The sequence below is a fragment of the Ambystoma mexicanum genome, chromosome 7p (assembly GCF_040938575.1).
Source record: "Ambystoma mexicanum isolate Mex_15411 chromosome 7p, UKY_AmexF1_1, whole genome shotgun sequence".
In the NCBI taxonomy this organism is placed as follows: Eukaryota; Metazoa; Chordata; class Amphibia; order Caudata; family Ambystomatidae; genus Ambystoma; species Ambystoma mexicanum.
Window position 1 is genome coordinate 474,196,556 of NC_090939.1, and position 23,201 is coordinate 474,219,756.

General features: G+C 50.6%; 1 protein-coding gene across 5 annotated transcripts in view; it reads right to left on the reverse strand.

Annotated features, from left to right (window-relative positions):
* Positions 1-23,201, reverse strand: part of KDM6A (lysine demethylase 6A) — a 1,954,130-nt gene that overhangs the window by 372,142 nt on the left and 1,558,787 nt on the right. For all 5 annotated transcript variants that reach the window (XM_069636498.1, XM_069636499.1, XM_069636495.1 and 2 more), the window contains one exon: positions 1,916-1,990. In XM_069636498.1, coding sequence (XP_069492599.1) covers positions 1,916-1,990 — 75 coding nt within the window. The remainder of the gene's footprint in view (positions 1-1,915; positions 1,991-23,201) is intronic.

Genomic DNA, 23,201 nt, shown 5'->3' on the forward strand with positions numbered 1-23,201 from the left:
GACGTCGACACGGCGCTTGTCTAGGGACATCGACTCGGAGGACGTCGACGCGCAGCGCCCTCTAGAGAAAAAAATTTCCGAGGCCAGCAGAGCTGGAAGGAGATATCTAAGATGAGGAATACGTCGGAGGACACAATCCCTTCGAATGAGTTGTTCATTGTCATTGTTGGTTACTGGACATGGTGTTCGTACAAATCCGGCAGAGATTATGGAATCATTTGCAAGCATATTATTTACAGCGTTATTTGAGTTCTCTTTCTTGTGCCTGTGACTAGGTGCTGATATCTGAGTGGGGAGAGTCGAGGTTACACTGTTTTCCTGACAAAAGATTCCACTATCTCTGGTTGCCTTGCTTTTAGCTAGCGAACTATAAGCAATAGCTGGTGAGAAGTACACCTGCATAGCCTTCGATATTTGCTTGCGTGGGGTACTGTCAGTTTGCTTTCGCTTTCTGGTGCTTGTGGAAAAAATATTTAAAGTTGGCATATTGGATTTCAGGGTATAGCTACCTCTTAACATGAATGACTGCAGTCCTTTAAATATTGAAAGTGGAAAAGCAAATGCTTACTCACGCCGTCTGGCAACCGCCTCTATACTGCAAAGTATCGGGAGTAGCCGCTGCTCGCTGCAAAGCTGCACTTGCTAGGTTTGTGCGCGGGATGTAGTTAAGTAGGGGGTGTTAGCAGGGGGCATGGCCACAGAAGTAAATATACTATTTTGGGACTTGTATTTAATTATCAGGATGCTGGGTAGCAGACCCCACGGAAGCAGAGTGCACAGCACAGCAGAACTTTCCGGTACTTGCTAGGTGCGCGTACGCTGGTGCAAGTGGGATCTGGTAAAGTAGGCAGTTTTAGCAGGGAGCATGGACACAGCATTAAATATACTATTTTGGGGCTCGCATTTAAGAACAGACCACACAGAAGCCGAGTCCACGGCAAAGCTGTACTTTCTGGGAACTTGCTAGGTGCGTACTCAATTCCACTGTCAAGCAGCACAGGTGAGTCCTTGAAGTTGGAGGAGTAACAAAAAAAGAGATCCCGTCAGTCATGCTGGATCAAGGGGGAACGAACACCATAAAAGATTGATTCTGGTATTGAGAGGCAGAGCTCGACAGTCTGCTTTCTTATAGTCCAAAGGAAGATGGTGCAGAGCTTCCATTGACTCGAGGATGACCGTCTTCTCTCTGAATACTTCAGGATCAAATCACACCTGTTGACAAGGTACTGTTGCTGAGGAGCATTTTATATTCCTAAACTGGGGTTATATCTGCCCATATAATCTCAGTCACCTCTCATACAGCTAGTGCTGGTCACAGCCACACATTCACCTCATTGGGCAAATTCAAAAGATGTGGATTCTAGGGGAAAACCAGAGAGCCATGCTTATCAGACCTACCTAATCAACCTAATTCTGTGCTCCTGGCAGTAAAGTATATCTGAAATGACCCTGCACGGTCATTCTCTCCATCCAATCAGACAGGTGCAACAACATACAACTGCCTGGCTACTGGATTTCCAAAAAAATTTGAAAAACCATTTTCGGGGCTCCGGCACAAACAAAAACCTCTGAGGGGTCAAAATTACTACAACTCTTGCAACTATTGTTAAGTACACTGCTACCAGTATAAATGGGAAGGCTTGCTTACAAATGGAGACTAGGGACATTGTGGTAGACCCCACATCTGGTTACTATAAACGTCCGTAAATGGCCATGGACAAAACATGTGTACCCAGTGAGATCTGGATGCAAGCAACTGAGGAATCACAGCTAGAGAATCCAGAAAAAAGTTCAACAGACTTGAAACCATAGCTAAAAGGGGATTTTGTACCTTACACTGGAACACACAAAGAATGTTTTCAACAAGAAGCATAAGTCTTTGAAAAGATATAGTAGAAACAGGGTTGAGGCTTACCTTTTCTCATCAGACAGGTTAATATTGGTCCCATGCTTTATTGGTTTAAAGGGTCCTTTCTTTCGCCTTCCAGAGCTGAAAGATTGATAAAAACACAAAAAAGAAAATCACATAATTGCACTTCCAATAAGCTTCTTCATGAATACGGTGATCTTTCTTCCAACAGACGCCTGTAATCTATAAACCAGACAGAATTTACGATGACTAATAACTCACTTTAGAACAAATTACTTGCATCTCTTGGTAATATTCTTTCTGATGGATGTTCCTCTATGGATTCCTCATCTATGAAATCCCATCCGAAGAGCAGCTGATCTTTGGAAACCTTTCTGCCACCAGGGGGCGCAGTGCAGCTCTGCCTGAGTAGACCCATGCCAGGTATGACAAAGGGGCCAGAATATATTGAGTCGCTGCGCCCTGTGACCTCAGTTCCACTCTTTCTCACAGAACTTAAAAAAAAGATTCCATGGGAGGAACGCCCACCAGAAAGAACATTACGTAGAGGTAAGTAATGTGTTCTTGTAATGGATTCCTTCCTCCCACAGATACCTCCTCTATGATGGAATTCTATAGCAGTACTTGGATCTGAAGGAGGGAGGACACCGCCTATACCAAAAACCACTGGTGTACCACTCTGCTGAAGCGGGTGACATGCCCTGAAAGGGAATCCAAGCAGTAATGTTTTGTAAATGTTTGCAGAGAAACTTGCTTTGCTGCCTGGCAGATGTCTGGGACGGGAACTCTCCTTGGCAGGGCAGAGGTGGCACGAGGTCCTGGTAGAAGGGGAAATTACCTTACCGTAATATTCTTTCTATGGATTCATCTCCCGCAGATTCCTCATCTGATAAATATTCCTTCCAGCTTTGCTGCTTTGGAACATTTTCGACAGGAGGCGTAGTGCACCTCGACCCGGCGACCATCGATCTGTTTTGCTCAGCGTCAGCTCCGGATAAGTACTGCGTCACTACGGCCCAACCTCAGTTCCCCCTTTTTTCCAGAGCACCACACTGCATAGGAAAACGGAGAACAAACGGGTGTTAGGGAGAATTCTCAGAAATGTACTAATTCCTCTCTACCTTAGAGAAACCCCAGCAACTTTGCTGGATTTTGAGGACTTGCATTTTTAACCTGGAGAGAGTGCCCCCCCCCCCCGACTCTCTCATGTATGTTAATGTGATTTATTTTGAACACAGTTTCTGTTGTGGATTCTGACAAACTCCATAGGCATCATCTTTTACATTCTGTCACACAGCACCTTCAGCGCAGTGGCACAGGGAAGTCTTTCATATTTCCCCAAGGTTTAAATACCTTCTCTTGGATAAACTACTGTTTCCAAGAGCAGTGAAGTGAAACTGAATTTAATTACATTTGTAACTTTTTAGACCCAGCACACACCATCTTACAAGAGGGTGATGAAGGGGTTACTTAGTATCCCCTTTGTTTAGCTTCTCATGTAACAATTTTATGTTACCCTTTCCTCGATGAATGGCTGGTGGCAGTGGTTTACTTTGAACTACCGTGGTGTGCTTTTACCACAGGCTACGTTCGCAGCTACAGTAAAGCACCCAAGGGTGCCATTTTTGTCAAAATAGCCCCGGTCGTCTTTTTTTGCCATTTCTTTGCAGAAAGCTCATTCTTGAGATTTACTCTGCAAGCCAAACCAGGTTTGGTCCCTTTGTTCGTTTTGTCTTTGGCGGGCTTCACGAGTGAGGCGGGAGCAGGAAGCGAGGGAGCTGCCCGAAACTCGCTGTGCTTAGTCTCCTAGTAGACAGGAATGCACTCTTAGGTGATTGGACGTTTGGCTGTCCGTCAAGGACAGCCACCCTGCTGGGTGACTGACAGCTAGGCTGGAATGAATGGTAGAAACCTGCATAAAAGGCAAGGCTTTTTGGCTTGGAAGGCCGAGTTCACCACTGGACAAGGGAATCCGAAGAAGAACTTGAAGAGGATGCCTGCTGCAACTCCTGGACCGTTGGTTTGCCCGGTGAAGCCCTGCTGCTGTGCTGAAACTACAATTTTGTTTCGACTAGAGAAGCCCTGCAAGGCCTACTTCTACCCTTGAGTTGGCGGGACCAATCAACTCCAAAGTAAGCCACTTGGACATCCTCTCGGAGCCGGTTGAAATTCCACTGCAGTTGCTGCTGGAACCGAATAGCCAGGGAGAGAAGCACCAGATCCTGTGTGTTGCTTTTAAGCTGGCCAAGAGCTTCAGGAAGATCCTCCGGACTCCCAGGAAGCAGGACTGACCGAGCCTGAGCCACCTCAACAGAGTGCTGGACCCCAGATGCAAGGAAAGCCCATCTCGACAGCCAGGAACCACTTTGTTGCTATTTGCGCTAGACGCGAGGAGCTGAAACAATGAAGTGCGGTGAGCACCCCAACCCTTCAAGGATGCCTCTGTGACATCTCAGGTCTGAGGCAGAGGAGGCCACAAGGGCTCCCCCACCAAAAGACTGTTGCAGTCCGCCCACCAGGACAAGTCGTTGACCACTAATGAAGATACTCTGAGGAGATCCGAGAGAGTGCTGGGGTACTGAGACCACTGATCCCTCAATAACCACTGCAGGGATCTCATGCGCAACCTGGCCTCTGGCACTAGAAAAATGCAGGAAGCCATGAGGCCTAGAAAGCGGAGGAAGTAAGCAGCTGGTAGAGTAGCATTGTTCCGAACAAGTACACCATCTGTGTCAACCGGACTACTCTCTCCTCGGGAGGGAAGGCCTTCCTGACCTGGGTATCTAGGACTGATCCGTTGTACTGGTGTCATGTAGGACTTTAAGTTTAGGGCGAAGCCCAGCCTGTGCAGCAGCGAGCAGGTGTCCTGCAGATGGTACAAGACCTGCACTACAGACTCCCCTCAGACCAGCCAGTCCAGATATGGAAATACGTGGACTCCTGATCTACTGATGTGAGCTGCAACTACCGCCATGAGGTTGGTGAAGACCCCTGGGTGGGAGAGGTAAGACCAAAGGGGAGCACCTTGAACTGATAGCGCATATCTGCTATGGTGAACCTTAGGAACTTACTGTGTTTTCGATGGATTGGCACATGGAAATAGGCGGTCTGTAGGTCTATGGACACCAGCCAGTCCTGTAGTTCGAAAGCGTGGAGAATCTCTCTCAACGTCACCATCCTGAATTTGTCTTTCCTCAAGAACTTGTTCAAGGCCCTGAGGTGCAGAATGGACGGAGACCGCCTCATTTCTTGCGCACCAGGAAATACTGTGAATACCAACCAACCCTCTCTGTTCGGGAGGTACCTCTTTCCAAGGCACACTTCAGCACCAGGGCTCTCAGATCTTCCTGGAGCTCCTGTCCTGGTTGGATTGGAGGTGTGGGATGTCAGGTGGTTTTCTTAGAAATGGCAGACAAGCCCATTGAATGAGCTGTAGTGCCCAGGCATCGGAAGTAATTCCCTGCCACTGGAGCAAGTGCTACGTCAACCGTCCGCCCACCGGTGCGCTGTGAGAGGGGGAAATCAAAGCGGCTTCGGAGGCTGGGTCGCACCCGCTGCTGCCTGTTGGCCCCTAGAAGCCCCTCTGCCTCTTCCAGAGCGTAAGAAACACTTCTGTCCTTGCCTGGCTGGGGGGAGCTGTGCTCTCCTGCCGTAAGGAGCATATCTCCTGTAGCCCTGTGCCCTAGAGGCGAAGCTAATAGCAGATTTGGCTGGCTGCGCAGCTAGGCCCAAGAATTTGGCAGCAATTTTTGATTCCTTTAATTATTTTAAGGAATAGTCAGTTTTGTGGCCGAAAAAAAGATCGCCCTAGAAGGGATGTCCAGAAGTTTCACTTGGACGTTAGGTGAAAAACCAGAGGTTTTCAAGTAGGCCTGCCTTCTCAGTGTTATGGCTGAAGCCAAAGATCGGCCCACACAGTCGACGATGTCCAGGCCCCTTCACAGCAACTGCTTGGCCACCTCCTTCCCATCCTCCACTAGCTGTAGTAAGCCCTCACGGATTTATCCTTCTGGGATATACCGTGCAGCATTTTCCACCGCTATCCATAGACCGAAGGAGTATTTGGCAAAACTGTTTGACACATTTGTAGCTTTGAGGGCCATGCTACCTGAGGTGAACGCCTTCTTTTCCAAGGCATCAACATGCTTTGTTTTTCTGTCTGGGGGCAGAGTGGATATAGAAGATGCAGGTGTATATGCATTACAAACCCCTACGGGGAAGGGTGAGAGGAGAGATAAGCAGGGTTTCCTCTAGCCGGCCTGTACTTCCCAGAAATTGTGGAGCTAACGGGAGGGATGTAACATGGGTTTTGCCATAGAGCTGTCAAAGGATCGGCAATGGCCAGGTTCAGAGGCATATTACGTTCAGTGGCAAGACCTTCCTCTAGAATGTCAGTAAGGTCATAACCTTGTACAGGCACCACTGATGAGTGCAATCCAAGGGTGTCAATAAACCTTTCTACCAGAGCCCTGTATTTAGGATGTATTGTGAATATAGGACTGGGACTGCTGAAACTCGAGGTCAGGCGAAGTGTCCAGACCACTTGCGTCTTCTGGTCATCAAAATAGTCGACCCCTCCTGAACCCAAGAACATCGGGTCGACATCTTGGTCATCGGCGTGGTGATCGCCAAAGATAACCGTCATGGTATCGAAAAATTCGGACCGGGGTTGTGGAGTAAATTCTTCGACAACCGTCAATAGTTTGTCGGTGTCGATCGAAACGTCGTAGCACCAACATCCTTGGACGCACTGGGGTGATTCGGCTTCCATTGCATTTCTTTCTACGTCGAAAGGTTTATCAATGTCGACATTGTTGGTACCGGGGCTTTAGAGGGGTTGCACTTTTGGCTCCGAAGCATGCTGCGTGGGGGTGGGAGCTGCGCCGACTGAAGCATGCTGCTTGAACATTGCAAGCATCCAGGATTTGTAATCCTCCCACTCCAGGCGGGTGGTAGGTGCAGCCAACGGTGTATCTTTTTCCGTCGAGGACTGGGAATCCTGACAATGGCAGCTTTTCTTTGGCTCCTCGAGTGGGACTGTATCTTCTTCCGCCGGTGTTTCTCAGGGTTATGTCCCTCAGTTTTGGCCTCTGAAGACCGAACCGTCAAATGCGCTGGACATTTTGAGGGCGTTCGATCCAGAGTGAGTTTTGCAGCTGATCGCAAAGGGATTGTGGTTGCATTTTGTCGCACGACGGACACCAGTCAGTCCTGTGCCGAGGCACCAGAAACGACTTGTGTGGATCAGTGAGAGACATATTGGTGCCACAATCAGAACACCATTTGAAACTTGACACCCGAGCGACCGACACCTCGTTTTAGCAAATAAATACAATGTTTTTTGATGAAAAAGTCGAAAGAATCGAAACTCGAGTTTTCCCAAGCAGTGTGTTAACACATGGAAAAAATGAACCGATGTTGAGGCGTAGTGAGTTGGTACTTATATGATGCACAAAGTCACGTCCGGAGCCGACAACCAGACCCCAGCAAGACGGATCAATAGTCGACGGCCGGGTGGATGTCTACTACACCCCCCTGTCGAATGTTTTCCAAAGCAGCAAAGCTAGAAGGAATATCTATCAGAAGGAATATGCGGGAGAAACATCCATCCATTGAACTACGGCTGGGGTACTCCAGTGAGAGAAGACCTATTCCAGGTCTTTCTGGCACACTTCCACACGTGAGAGACTGTGCTTTGTCCGTTTCGAGCATCCATCAAACTGTTCTCTGTCCTCGCCAGATGAACTGCTGAGACCAAGATCTGATTCTCCAGTAGCCAGAACCACAGCTGCATCGCTTCTGTGCAGAGGGGACAGGAGCTCTGGCCACCTTGTTTTTTCAGGTAGTGCATGGCCACAGTGTTGTCCGTCAGACTTGGAACATGCTTCCCTTTAAGGGATGGATGGGGCGAAGGCCCTCAGGGCTAGCCTGATGGCTCGCAACTCCAGCCTGTTGATGTGCCACCTGGCTTCGGTCGCTGACCAAAGGCTGTTCGCCTGCAAGTTCTCGCAGTGAGCGCCCCAACCCTTCAGAGACGCATCCGTGACCACTCGGGTCTGAGGCCAAGGAGGCCAGAAGGGTTCCCCGCCATAAGATTGCTGCAGTTTTCCCACCAATCAAAGTCGAGGACCACTTGGTTGGACACTCAGAGGGGATCTGTGAGAGCTCTCAGGTACTGAGATCACTGGTCCCTTAGGAGTCACTGAAGGGATCTCCTATGCAGCCTGGCCTTTGGCACTAGAAAAAATACAGGAGGCCATGAGTTCCAAGAGGCGGTGGAAGGAAGCCGCTGGTAGAGGCATGTTTCGGGAACAAATGAATCTCTGCTAAGCTGCCGTCTCACTTCTGGAGGGAAAGCCTTCCCGTTCAGAGTATCTAGGACTGCTCCAATGAATTGTAGCTTTTGGACTGGTGTCAGATGGGACTTGAAGTTCAGGGAGTAGCCCAGCCTGTGCAGTATTAGAGGAGTGTACTCCAGATGAGATGAGACTTGCCCTGCTGACTTACCCCGGATCAGCCAGTCATCCAGGTATGGAAATGCATGGATCCCGATCTCCTCAGGTGAGCCACGACTACCACCATGAGCTTGGTGAAGACCTGTGGAGCAGAGTTCACCCCCAAAGACCGCACTTTGAACTGACAGTGCTTGTCCCCTATGAGGAACCTCAGGAACTTACTGTGCTTTTGGTGCATCGGCACATGGAAAGAAGCATCCTGTAGGTCTATTGACAGCTGCCAGTCCTAAAGTAAGAGAGCGTGGAGAATTTCTCTCAACGTCACCATCCAGAACGGGACGGAGACCTTATCCTTTCTTGGGCACAAGGAAATACTGGGAATACCAGCCGGACCCTCTCTGACCGCGCAGTAGCTCTTACATGGCACCCTTCGACAAATGCGCTCTCAGCTTCTGCCCCGGTTGGATTGGAGGCGGGGGTTTGTTAAAAAGGGCAGAAAAATGCCCCACTGAATTGTCTGCAGGGCCCAGGCATCATAGGTAATCTGCTGCCACTGGGGCCAATGTCCTGCCAACCGTCCACCAACCAGTAAGTCGTGAGAGGGGAAATTAAAGCGCCTTAGAAGGCGGAGCCGCCGCTGCCACTGGCTGTTGGCTTCTAGAAGCCCCTCTGCCCCTTCCGAGACGCGAGAAACACCTCTACGCCTGCCTGGCTTGCGGGAGCTGCTGCTTCCTGTCATCGGGTACATAGAAGCCATAGCCTCTGCCTCTTGAGGCAAAGCGAAAGGCAGGCTTGGCTGGCTGCGCAGCTAGGCCCAGCAACTTTGCAGCAATTTTAGACTCTTTGAATTTTACAAAATGCATACCTCCCTCAAAGGCTTTGTAGTGATTTTAACTAATTAAATTAAAGAGAATGCTGTAATAAGGAACATTTTATAATGAAAAAATATCGAATTTATTTTAAAAATGTATATGGGGGTGGGGTAAAGGGATTAAAACGGGTGGGGAGGGGGTTTGGGTGGGTTTAAAAGCATAGGAAAACATGGGGTTTGGAGGCACCACCCAAAATTAAAAAATAAATTGGATATTTTTCATTATTACAGCATACTCTGTAATTGAATTTGTTAAAAAATCACATGTAACCCCTCAGAGGGCATGTCTAGCAGCCTGTTTTGGACATTTGGGGAGAATCCAGAGGTTTTCAAGTAAGCTTGTCTTATCATTACTACTGCCAATCCCACTGACTGGCCAACACAGTGCCACGTCCAGGCTCGTTTGCAACAACTGCTTGGCCACCTCCTTCCCATCCTCCACCAGCCGTGTAACACCATCCTGCATTTCCCCTTCTGGGATGTATTGAGTGGCTTCTTCTACAGCCTGGGGTGTGCGCCGGCCTATCTATGTTGCATTTCCTAGCCTGCCATGGACATCTCAGGATTGTGGCTAATGGACTGGTGAGGGGTTCCGTGAACTTTCATTGCGATAGGGTGCACCTGTCAGACCAGGGCACAAAACTCTTTTTGCATAATTTCTTGTAGATCATACACACGGCAAGGAGGTTGGGGGGGGGGGCGCAATACTGTGGCGGGTGGGGGAGGACCATACAGAAACAGAGTTGCCCCTTCAGGGGACCACAGGGCCAGGAGAGTACAGTGGCGAGGGCTGGCTGGCTCTCACAATGAGGGTCTTTCAGGCCTCTAGGGGATACGGGGGGACAGCTCTGGGGGTTAGGATCAGGAGGCAGTCAGTACCAGTGCAAAGTGGGGGGCCTCTTGGTATCGCCCCCTACGAGGGTACGGCAATGAGGCAAGGTTATTACAGGCATAGCATGAAGTCATTCATTTTGGACGCAGAGTGTTTGTTTGATGTTATTCTGACTGTTTACTGCAGCGGTTGTCTGTGTATCTGTTTTCACTCAGGCTAGTTTGCATGCCACTTGACTAGCATTTGCGCTTATTGCAAAGCAGAGAGATAAAGCACTCTCAAAAGGTACGAAGCAGATGGCTCCGTTATGAAAACTACACTTCTCAGATTCCCCACCATCCTTATACCAAAACTTCAGGCGCTTCAGCGCTGGCGCTTCTGGACCCAGCCGGTCCGCGCCGGACCATAGTGTTGTGGCAGCCACACTATATGTAATCTGTCTAAGCCCATGATACTCTGAGGCTAGAAAGTAACTGTAACGCTCACCTGATTCTCGCAGAGGCGCCGGTCTTGACTGGGCGACTACCGTATCTTCAAAGGTGATGTGTAGCACCCGGTTGGCTCTTTGGGCTGGACCTCTGTGCACTGTATGCCTGACTTCAAGAGTAAGATGTCTTAGGTAAGTGAATGCCGAGCTCTCCATTTGCCTCGGGGCAGGGTGCTGTAACCAGTTTCTTCACTGGATCGGTAGCGCAGGCCTCTTGACTTCAGAGGACTGCTGTCCGTCGTTTACTGCACGAACGGTAAGTTTCGAGTAATTCTATTGTCTTTAAAGTCTTTAGCAATGATGTCTCTTGTTTTGCAGGTTCCGGCGATGGCGGATGACGGGCTGAAGTGAGTTGAAGATGGAGTCCGTATGATGAATAGAAGCGCTTGGAAGCACGTAAGTAAGCGCTTGTTGCCTGCTTCACGATGCGCTCTAACTGTCTTTTATTTTGCAGGTACGAGTTCGGAGCGGCTGCAGGGTGCCGGAATACCCACTGGGGTTGATGTGGAAAGGAGTAATGGCACGTGACTATCAAAGTTCCCCAATGTCTTTAAACGCACCTTGTTTTGTCTTTCAGATGCAGGATGCAGCGCCGAAGGCCTCCGGAGCGTGCGAAGAGTCGGTAAGCTTTTGTCTTTCAGATGCCGGAATGCAGTGTGAAGACCTCCGGAGCGCACGAAGAGCAGGTAAGCCTTTGTCTTTCAGATGCCGGAATGCTAACCTGTTCTTTCTTGTCTTTATAGGTGTTGCTGAAGACTGGATTCAGGATGGTAAGCCTTTTTCCTTAGGCCCAGGATCCGATGCAGAAGACACGATGAGCGTTCTGCTGCAGAGGATGCAGAATAACGCAAAGCAAGATTCATCCACCGGGTGTGGTTTAAATAGCCTCCTGTAGTGCTTAGGTGTCTCCTTCCACAGCCACGCCTAGGTAAGAAAAGAGTTCCTGCTTTCCAGAAGAGTTCCAGTGTTCTGAATCTAGGGAGTGGCTCCTGCCCCACCCAACAGGAAAAGTAGTTCCAAACAGAAGAGGATCAGAGGCTCAGCTGGCAGGCAAGTAAGCAGCATGGTCTGCTGCAGGTAAGTCCACCCAAGCATCATGAGCCCGGCGCTTCCAGCGCTGGGACTGGGCACATTTATGAGCCTGGTGCCACTGGCGCCAGGACTGGGTCCAAAAGGTCCCAATTGGGACTGGTTGGCCCTCGGAACCTGGGTTATGGATCTGCTTCCAAGGGAGTTGGGAAAACCCCGACCTTTTGGAAGCAGAGATCATGACAGTAACTGACTTATTTTACATACATTTTGGAATTTGATTACGACCAATCACGCCTGTCTTTTTCAGCGCCCTTTGTTATCTTTCCATTGTTAATTCAGTTGCTTTTTGGTGACTTGCTCCAACATGGGTTTTCATTGGGACTTAAATCCTTTGCTGGCAGCACAATAAGCCAGGCGACTGGCTATAGTTCAAAATTACGTACATTTGAAACTTGTTCCCCCTCTGCCTGTTACGTCAGAAACGGTTTCCTCTTATCCACCCCGACCCCGACTGTGCTCTTTGGCTACGCAATGTTGTACTGACCATCCCCAGGTGGCGAGCCCACATTTTTCAGAGTCCACTACCGAGACCTTGACCGTCGGCTTACCACCTACACCTGAAGCCAGTCTCTCACCTCCCTGCTTCAGAATAATCTTTCATCCAAGGCTAAATCACCCCCTCCGTCACTTGAATGCCTGCTCTCAGGCCATAGGGAAAACTAGCCGTTAACTGGTGATAACCTGCATCCGCAAAAAGACGAGCCTTCCAGTTATGCGAAATCTCAGACATTAAAACTTGCTTTATTGAACACCAGATCTCTTAACTGTGCTACCAGCATTCATGACTAGTTTTAACAACTATATTTCGATATGCCCTTTTTAACAGAACCTTTGATCACGAAGACCAGTGGGCCTATGATTTCCCCTGTAACCCCAGACGGATATACTATAACATGCAAGAATCGTGCTCTGGGACATGGTGGGGTGCGGATATTATTGTAAAAAATACCCTGCATTTTCTTTTTTTTTCAGCACCCTTTTTGTTCACAAAAATGCAAAATTCTACATCTAAATATGATCACTATTCCAAGATGGCCGCAGCAATTTGCGGTCGTGCGGCAGAGCGCTCCATGAGCTCCCGATTTTTGGAAGCACCCGTCCGGCTATGAAACACAACTGACCAGGGAGATGGCCACCCAGGGAGCCCCCCTAGGCGAGAGCGAGAGCTACGGAGCTTCAGCGGCAGACCCTAGCAGGTGGCGAGAGAGAGCCTGAAGTGTGCTACGGGTTTGGCCGTGGCTTGGGGATCCAGCGGAGTCCTTGTGCTGGGGGCTTACGGAAATCGCCGAGGGTATGGACACACCCCCAACAGTGGCGACGAGTGGGGAGATGATAGCTGGGCCCGGCGGTGACAGATCTGCAATTTTTCTCTCTGAAACGGAGTCTTGCTGAAACTTCGTTTCGTGCTGTAGGCCGTGCATCACCCACGCGGCTGGTGGCCATTTTGAATACAAGGCCGTGGAACTTCACAGAGCACCGGTTAGGGCGGTGAGGGGCATCCAGGCCTAATTTTTGGACACACTGCTAGCAGGCAGTTATTCCTGCATGCCTATGCCCAATTTTGGATTTTTCTTCAAATTTTGGGTCTCCTACGTCGAGTGCAAGCAAGGAGGAGGGCTACAATGGCTGGGCCTGCATAGCCCACAATTCTTTCTTGACTCAATTTTTGGACCAGCTGAAGGCTGGGGCCTTCTTCATCCTCTTCATCATCAGCCTGGTGGCCCCGTTTCTTCTTCATCATCACGGAGGTGTGTAGCAGTTGTGTTTTTCAATTAGACTGGTGGCTGTGCTGTTTTTGGTCCTCTTCATCATCACGAGATGTGTTGCAGCTGTTTTCTTCGTTGTGCATCCTGGGAATCGTCAAGCCCGGTGGCTGGGGCTGGACTGCTGGTGGTGGTTGCTTGTGAGGGGTGAAATGTACTCCTTCCCATCTTCACTCCACTGGTGAACTTTCCTGTGCCTGGATGGGGTTGGAGTTTGAGTTGCGGCCCCCATTTCACATGCTGGGGGTGCCTGTGCGCTCAGACTCATGAGTGACACCGAGGATTTAGATGGCGGACAAGCAGCAGCCTCCCATTCAGCAGCCTCCAGTGGTGCAGTGGCCTCCAATTCAGAAGCCTCCACGTGCTCAGGAAGGTCCCCCCAGGCCCTCTGCTTCCAGCGCAGCCGGCGGTTGCACCTATTGTTCAGCCAGGTCTCCCTGCCATGGCCCAGGTACGTGCTCATGCTGCCTTGCAGCCCATCCCGGAGTTTGATGTCTCGGGCCCGCCTTCTAGCTTGGGGCCCAGATGGAAGAGGTGGGTGGACCGCCTGGGCATGTACTTTCGAGCTGCTCAAGTGGCAGATGACATCATGCTGGCAACCATGCTGTACTCGGCAGGGCCCTCAGTCCAGGAAATCTTTGAATCACTTCCACCAGGGGATGGGTCTTACGATCACTTTCTGCCTCTTGCCAATGCGGACTATGAACGTTTCGTGATGTTGTCCGCCAAACAGAAAGAGGACGAGACTTTGGACACTTTCTATGGACACCTGCGGCGCCCATCGCTGGCCTGTGCATGGGGGGATGCGGACGACATGATTAGGACCATGTTCATCCAGGCGCGCTCCTCAGGCAAGCTCAGATGCCAGGTATTGAGGGAGCTCGGACTCACGCTCCAACGTATCCTCGAACTGGGGCGATGCCATGAGGTGTCTGAGGCAAGGGCAGCCAGAATGGAGGCTGGGTCGCGCTCCATCAAGACCGAGGAGGTGTGTGCCATGTGGTGTGGCGGCAGAGGTACCAGAAGGCCTGGCAGTGGACCCCGTGACAGAGTTGGCAGGGCAGGGGAGCCCTGCCAAAAGTGTGGGTACGAACTGCCCCACCTGACTGAGTGCCACGCAGCAGGAAGAACATGCGGAAGTTGTGGGCTGCCCGATCACTTTGAGGGTATGCAAGGCGCCCATGCCTGTGATGGTGCCGCGAGGCCCGCCCCGATCCGGGCTTCTTCGTCAGGGTAAACCACCGAATGTTGCCCAGGTGGACCAGGGTGAAGAGGATGCCCAGGTAGAAGAAGCAGACGAAGAGGAGGAAGAGAACGCGTTCTTCGTCTCCAGTGTGGCGGTCCTGAAAGGAAAGAACAGGAGACATCCGAGGTGCCTGGTGGAGGTCAACCGGTCTCCAGTCCCAGTCTTGGTGGATACAGGGGCGTCAGACAACGTAATGGCCCGGGGACACTACAACGCCATGGTCATGCCCCCCAAGCTGGTTGCACCGAAGGCGCGCATATTTGCTTTCGGTTGTCTGGACACCATCCCTCTGGATGGTGCTTTTGTAGCGAAAGTGGAACACGACGGCTCGCAGATCGCGACACGCTTCTACGTGAAGCCAGTGAGCACCAACACCCTGCTAAGCTGTGCAGCGGCGGAGGCCCTCGGCATTGTAAGTTTTGCGTACTCTGTCTATCTGGAGGACATTAATGAACTGCTGGAGAAGTATGCCGCATTGTTCAGTGGGATTGGACAGATGGCCGGTGATCCGGTAAGACTGCATATTGATGAATCCGTGCAGCCCATCGCCCTGAAACATCGCAGGGTACCCTTTCACCTTCGTGAGCATGTACACAAGGAGCTGGACAACTTGGTCGATTTGGACATAATTGAGAAGGTGGAGGGTCCGACTTCCTGGGTGTCCCCGATTGTGGTGGCACGGAAGCCCAAACAACCAGATGCCGTCAGAATCTGTGTCGACATGAGGTTGCCGAATAAAGCGATCCAAGAGAGAGGGGCACCTCACCCCGACGACAGAGGACATCATTGCGGAGGTGCAGGGCGCTCGTGTCTTTTCGAAGCTAGACCTCCGTGCAGGCTATCACCAGGTCGTTCTTCACCTCAGTCGAGGTACATCACAACCTTTACCACACACCGAGTGCTTTACCGCTACAAAAGACTGAGCTTTGGTGTGTCCTCGGCGGCGGAAGTTTTCAAAAACATCATCCGGGGCGCCCTGGCAGATCTGGAGGGTGTCTTGAACATCAGTGATGACATCCTGGTGTTTGCAAAGACTGAGGTGGACCACCTGCGGCAGCTGGCGAAAACGTTTGAGAGGTTGCAGTCACTGGGCCTCACCCTCCACAAGGAAAAATGCGAATTTCTGTGACCATCAATAGAATTCTTTGGCTTTGTGTTTAAAGAGGACGGGGTGTCACCAGATCCAAAGAAGGTCCAAGACATTAAGAAGGCGCAGCGTCCGGAATCCGTGTCCGATGTGCGGAGCTTCCTGGGCATGGTTATATACTGTGGACGGTTCATCCAGAATCTCGCCTCCAGGTCTGAACCGCTCAGAGCACTGACAAGAAAAGAGTCCACCTGGAACTGGAGCCCGCTTGAGCAGGCGGCCTTTGATGACATCAGGGGTGCGCTAACTGCAGAGGACACCATGTCATTCTTTGACCCTGCGTTACCATCGGAGATCATTGTCGACGCCAACCCGTTTGGCCTGGGAGCCGTGTTGACGCAGATTGATCGTGATGGGGGTGTCCGCCCGGTGGCCTACGCCAGCAAGGCACTGTCAGATACCGAGCAGCGATATTCGCAGATTGAGCGCGAGGCGCTAGCGGTGCTCTGGGGCTGCAGACACTTCCGGCTCTATGTTCTTGGACGCCCGGTGACAGTAGTGACGTACCACAAGCCGCTGATTCCCATCCTGGCGGGGTCGTCGTCCAAGCCGCCGGCAAGGATTGAGCGGTGGATGCTTGCACTCCTGGAATACGGAGCCACCCTGGTGTATCGGCCGGGGGCGAGCAATGTGGCGGACTATCTTTCTCGACACCTGGGTGCGCCTGGGGCGGGAGACCAGGGAGCCCATGACACATGTGCGGAAGAGGCAGATGAAACATGCCCGTGTGGTAGTGGAGGCGGCCACGCCTAATGCCATGCCCCTCGAGGAGCTGGAGGTAGCGGCAGCGGAGGACGAGTGTTTTGGAATCCTGAGGCACTCCGTGCAGCAGGACTCGTGGAGTCGGTGCTGGAGGCTCTGGCGGGTCGCACACAGGAGGCCAGAACCTGTCTGGAGCAGCTGTGGAAGGTCCGGGAGGAGCTATCCTTTTCAGCCTCCGGCCTTCTGCTCAGAGGAGACCGCATTGTTGTGCCTCAAGCCAAGGTGAAGGATGTGATTACTCTTGCCCACCGTGGCCACCAGGGTGCCGCCAAGACCAAGGCCCGCCTCAGACTGAAAGTATGGTTCCCGGAACTGGAACGGAAAGTGGACGACTTTGTGGCGGCCTGCGTCTGGCGTCAGGCAGCGCCTCCTCTGTAGCATGAGCCAGTCATCGAAGCGATGCCTCAGCGACCATGGGAAGTTGTTCATACAAACTTTGGCTCCACCACGATGGGCACCCACTTCCTGGTGCTGGTTGACGCATACTCTCGATACCCGGAAGGGGAGTTTGTGGAGTCGGTGGCGTTTGGACACGTCGTGGTGGCCGTGGAAAAGGTGTTTGCGGCCCATGGATTCCCCCACACACTGTGCTCGGACAACGGGGCACCGTTCCAGAGCGAGCGGTTCTCGGAGCTGATGGAGAGCTACGGGGTAATCCACCGGAAGATCACACCCCTCTGGCCAAGGGCCAATGGAGAAGCCGAGCGGCTAATGAGGACTCTAAACAAGACCTTTAGAATCGCCCAAGGCCAGGGACAGTCCCTCCAAAGGGCTCTATCAGTTCCTGAGGGTATACCGCACAACTCCACATGCCACCACCGGGATGGCACAGGCTGAGGCGTTATTCAAGCGGTGGCCTCGTGGACTGTTACCAGAGGTGGGTGAGAAAGAACCGGGGGTGATCGACAACCAGCAGGTCGAGGCAGACCGGCGAGCGAGGATCGAGCAGGAAAACATCCAGCGAGGGCTTCGACCGCAGCGGCTGGAGCCGGGCGATGAGGTCCTCATTCGAAATAGACACCCCCATGGAAAGCCGTCCCTTCCATATAAGCCGGAGCCGCTGGACGTCATTGCAGTCAAGGGATCTTTGGTGACTGCCTCCGACAGAAGATCCGCAGTAACACGCAATGTGAGCTTCTTCAAGAAGCTAGGGGACCCAAGGACTGACCCGCCCCCGACCCTGAGGACGGAGGAGATGCACCTTGCCTGCCCGAGTCCCTGGCCCAGGGAACGGCCATGGACAGATCACCCGTGCCGGAGATGAGTTGGAGGTACCCCCCAGAGGGCTGGGCGAGGGAAACCTGCTCACCTCAGCGACTATGTGTTGGGCCACTTATTTGGTCTGCCCGAGGCTGATGACGATTAAGTAAGGGGACCCGGGTGGATGCGAATAAAGGGGTGTTTTGAAGTTGGGTGTTAAAGTTGTATTGTTGTTTTGGTTTGCAGTATGTAGTTCTTAAATGCTTTGTTCTTCGTCCTCCCGAAAAAGGAGGAGTGTGGCGCTGCCCGATGACGGGACGCACACGTGGCGGCGTGACGTTGCACACCGCCGCGTGCAGTATAAATGGGGCGTCCCCGGCCGCGGCAGTGCGACCGGGAAGCCCGAGCCAGAAGGACGTGTGTGTGTGTGTCCTTGTGCTGGGGGCTTACGGGAATCGCCAGGGGTATGGACACACCCCCCAACACGCTCCATGAGGGGTGTGGCTTGCAGACATTGAGCGTGGCAGTCTATGAGGTGACATTATTAAAACAGCCCCCACCCCCGGTAAATACCAGAGGACCAGCAATCTGAGCCTAGGAATGTAAACTAAAGGCTCAGCCCCAATAAATACATTCTAGAGTTTGGCCTTGCTCGCACCTGGGAAGATTGGGACTTCAAACAAGAGCGCATAGTGAACTCAAGGGCAGTTGCAGCAAAAGTGTTGCGGCCATTTCAAGGGAAGCAATCCGAGGCTGACAGCAGCCCAAACATAGGATAAAACCTGATCAAACTGCACCAATTGCAATAAGCGTTTTGGTGGGACTCATTCTGGCGCAAGGGCAAAGTGAAAGGATCCAAATAGAAATAGAGTTGAGAAGAAACAGTGCCTCAGCTGGCGTGAAATGGTTTGTGGTGACACAATAAAGGACAATGCTGTAAATTCAGAGGGAGTAGAAACTTGATAAATAGCATATGGCTCAGAAGGAAAAACTCCAATAACTTCACATCCCGAGGGGGGAAAAAGAAGCCTACCCCGCAGGCCCCTCTACAGAAATACACACAAAATTGAACGCGCTAAAAAGAATTGTGGGTGCTGGGCCAGCGGGCATCTTCAGCAGGCAACGCATCGATACTTACCATTGAGGAGGAATCTGGCAGTTGTGAAAAACTTTGCAGTGAGTTTTCAAGAATTTCAGGATAAATTTATGGCCTCATTTCAACAACAGTGTTCCACTTTTAGAGGTGAAATCAGACAATCACTGTCCGACTTCGGCAAGGACATTGATCCCTTAGGGAACGCATGGATAATAATGAGAAGGCTATACAGGAACTAACGCGGCAAAGCAAACAAACAGATTTAGCTCTCGAAGACTTGGCCAGGTTAACTCATAATTTGGAGGTACAATGCTCAGATCTTGAAAATAGATTACGCACATCTAATATTCGCATAAGAAATCTACCGGAATCCATCAATGATGCCGACTTAAAGACACCGTGGCTCACATTTTCGCAGACTTGATTCCAGGCAACGGGAATGCTGGGGTTACACTAGAACGTCTTCATAGACCAGGCCCAAAAAGAACTGCCAATTAACACAGAAAAGACACTGGGGAAAATATTAAATAGCCCCGAGATTCATCCCCATAGCACGACTCACGACAGTTTCAAGACTACAGAATCTCGTGGCTTCCATGTTGCTACTCCCTAGGGATAATGAACATCACTCAACATGCCAGACTATCACACAATCATTTAATACATACATTTATAATACTTTATTAAATCAATATTTCATTAACATATTCATTCTAAATAAAAACTCGGTGCAAGCCACTGATCCAATAAAAACAGTTTATTTCATTTTCTATTTTAACAAGTTTAAAGTGCAAATCAATCAATACTCAATTTTTCAACTCTAAAAATACAAGAATAAAATCCTATACAGCAACCAAATGTACTACAGAAACTCGTTGCCTCTGCCTTAAATAAAAGACCCTGTGTTGTGATAAACACTCATAATGCAATGAACGGCTGTCCCTATCTCAAGGGTACCCTCTTGTGACACCTAATGCCCCAATTCAATTAATCCTCATGTGTACTCGCATGTGGTTCTGAACAACCCAATACCTTTTTACTAAATGTTGGCTAATTTGTACACCATATTCATAACCCAACATGTTTCGTTCTATATCAATAATTGAAGATATGAAAGAACTTCTTCAGGGGCAAGAAAAAAGCAGTTCATCTAACACACATTGGTCATAACATTGTTAACACCAAATTGACATTCTTGCTTCTTCATGGTGTACCTCTTATACCCAAGGGAGAAAGACAACATAGAAAACAGCCGTCAGTAAAGCTGCAAATTATTACAAAAAGCCTTTATTCAGCTAAGAACCACTAGTGTCCCACTGTTAGCTTACCGCATTTGCATTCACCATTAATGCTTCTAAGCAGAATTGGTAGGCTTGTCTTCTTTGTAGACAAAACAACTATCTAAAAAAACCAAACACACTCGTTGGTGGGGGTAATGCCCCAAGGGGTCACATTCAAACTCCTTTGGGCTAAGATTCTTTTTAAGCCCTACTGGCTGGAAAATCTGCCATAGCCTCTAAGGCTCAGGTGACATGGCCTACAGTGAAATCTCAGGTTCTAAAACCTTGCGTAAAAAAGTCCCAAGCTCAATCATAAAGCAATGCATTACCCTGGTTGAATACCGCAAGCAAAGTGCTGAGCATTGTATTAAAGCTACGCGTTGCATCTCAATCTTCTAAAAAAACTGCTTACCTAACAGAGTTCAAAACACGGCGTTGAGGACAGAACTATGCCAACATGATTCTTAGGTTTAAATCTCATAATTGTGAAGCCAAAAACTCGTAAAACGTTCTCTGACTACATCAACAACTACCATCAGACTGCTTACCCTTAAGCAAGCCGTCACCTTCCGTCTAAATCCACCAGTGCTACGTTGGTCTACACCCACGGGATGTATTGGCTGCATGCTCCTCATACCCGCAAAAAGAGCAGATATTGAGGAAAGCACAGGAACTATCCACGCTTACCTGCAACGGGTCGGAGATCCAACTTTTCCAAGATCTCTCGCAGATCACTTTGCAAAAAAGGAGTGAGATGCAGCCGGTAGTTAGGACACTGCAATCACGTATAAGTAGACGTTACCCTTTGGCCTGAACTTTCCTCTAGAAGGCACACAATATAGGATAACTTCACAGGAAGCTGGTATGGCCGTGCTCCAACTCGAAGATCAAGAAATGTAAGGTTCTGGAGACCGTGGACAGGTGAGTAGCCCAACAACGCAAGCCATGGGACTGGTCGACAGTAACGCACCGTGGAAGAAAAGAAAGGGCGAAACAACAAGACGATTGGAAATCCAGACTCGGAGGCCCTAGTGCCAAACCTCCTTCAGAATAATTAGCCGACAAGTAAGCTTGTGCCTAGTCAGATGGATCATGACGGTTACATTGGTTACCAGGAGCAGGAGACTCAGCAGACCATTTTGGGATTCATCTGTTCGGTAACAGAGGGGGGTAATAGGCTGCCCTGCACGTTTTCCCTGGGGTTAAGGATGATTCAAGGCTGGGGTATTGTTGCCCGGAGAATATTAGTAACCGTGGCTCACATCAGTGGACTTTGTTTGGGGACTCAATAAGAGAAAGTTGGGGGCAAGGGGGAAATGTTTGGGATTGGGTAAGCACCCGATAGGAGGGGTTGGGGGTCTACTGTATGGTATAAGCGTGGGATTCTGAAGAGTGCCAGGTTTTATTTTATAGCTTTCCTGTGGGTACAATCTCATTTTCTTATTGTTTAAATCTTTAAACGTAGGAAGTTAGAGGCACTCTTGGGGCGTTACCAACTGGATTTGATGGCGCTCCAAGAGACCCATATTCGTCAGGTAGACAGAATTAAGCTACGCCTCCGACGATACCCGGTGGTGATTCAGGCAAATGCGGAGGGCAAGGTGGCGGGGGTGTTTATCGTGTTAACAACAGCTCCACATATTAAGGTGATTCTCACTAAGGTACATAAGGAACAAGTTACTTACCTGTAACTGTTGTTCTCCAGCATGGGTCTGGCATGGATTCACATGCTCATGAATATTCCCCGTCGTCAGGCTGGGAATCCTCGGTAAAGAAAAAACCAGTATCAGTTTCGTTTCTGATCTGTCTTTCGTAGTAATAACCAATCACTGGTCTCTGCGTCATACTGACCACAGCCAATGACTGCCCTCTACCTAAGCATCGCCTCTGGCAGCCATCTTCAGATTTGGAAGCACGTGAAGTGGCAGTATGACCAAGTGAAGAGCCGCAGAGGGGTAGGCGGGAGGGTTCGCATGTGAATCCATGCCAGACCCATGCTGGAGAACAACAGTTACAGGTAAGTAACTTGTTCCTTCTCCAGCATGGGGTCTGGCATGGATTCACATGCTCATGAATAAAGAATACATAGCAGTACACACATGCACAACCACGGGAGGTGGCAAAGGCTCAACATTAAGCATTACATCAAACTCAACATTAAGCATCTTACCTCCTCACCAGGCTCACCTCAGGCGAACAGGTTGCCAGCACTGCTTGGCCGACCCTGGACTCCTCCCTGGAATCCCGGTCGACGCAGTAGAATTTCGTGAAGGTGTGCGTCGACCTCCACGTAGCAGCCCTGCATATGTCCAGCAGGGGCACACCAGAAAGGAGCGCTGTGGTAGCTGCGATCGCTCTGGTGGAATGGGCTCTCGGACGGCCAGGCAGCGGTCGGTTTGCCAACCGATGACAGTACATGATACAGCCGGAGAGCCATCTGGAAATGGAAGCCTTCGAGAGAGCCTTCCCCTGATTGACAGGTCCAAAGTTCACAAAGAGTTGTGACGTCTTCCGAAAACACTTCGTGCGGTCCACGTAGAACTTCAGCGCTCTAGCCACATCCAGCGAGTGCAAAGTCCTCTCAGCCGGCGACGAAGGCGACGGGAAGAACACAGGCAACACCAAGGGTTCGTTGAGATGGAAGTCCGACGGTACCTTGGGCATGAAGGAGGGGTGCGTCCTGAGCACTACCCTCGTGTCGTGAAAAGTCAAGTACGGGGCCTTGCAGGAAAGGGCCTGGATCTCTCCCACCCGTCGTGCGGAGGTGATGGCCACAAGAAACGCTGTTTTCCACGACAGAAACTTCAACGGGGCCGAGTGCAGAGGCTCGAACGGAGGTCCCATGAGCTTGGTCAGCACCACGTTGAGCTCCCACGCCGGGGCCGGAGCCTTCACCGGCGGGAACGATCTGAACAGTCCCTTCATGAACTCTTTCACCAGACGATGAGACCACAAGGACGTCCGGCCCGTGGTTCTGGTGTATCGGGAGATCGCAGCAAGATGAATCTTGATGGACGCGTGTGCCAGTCCAGCTTTGGCCAGCGTCAGCAGGTACGGCAGTACCTGGGGAGCCGTAATCCGTAGAGGGTTAATCTTCTGT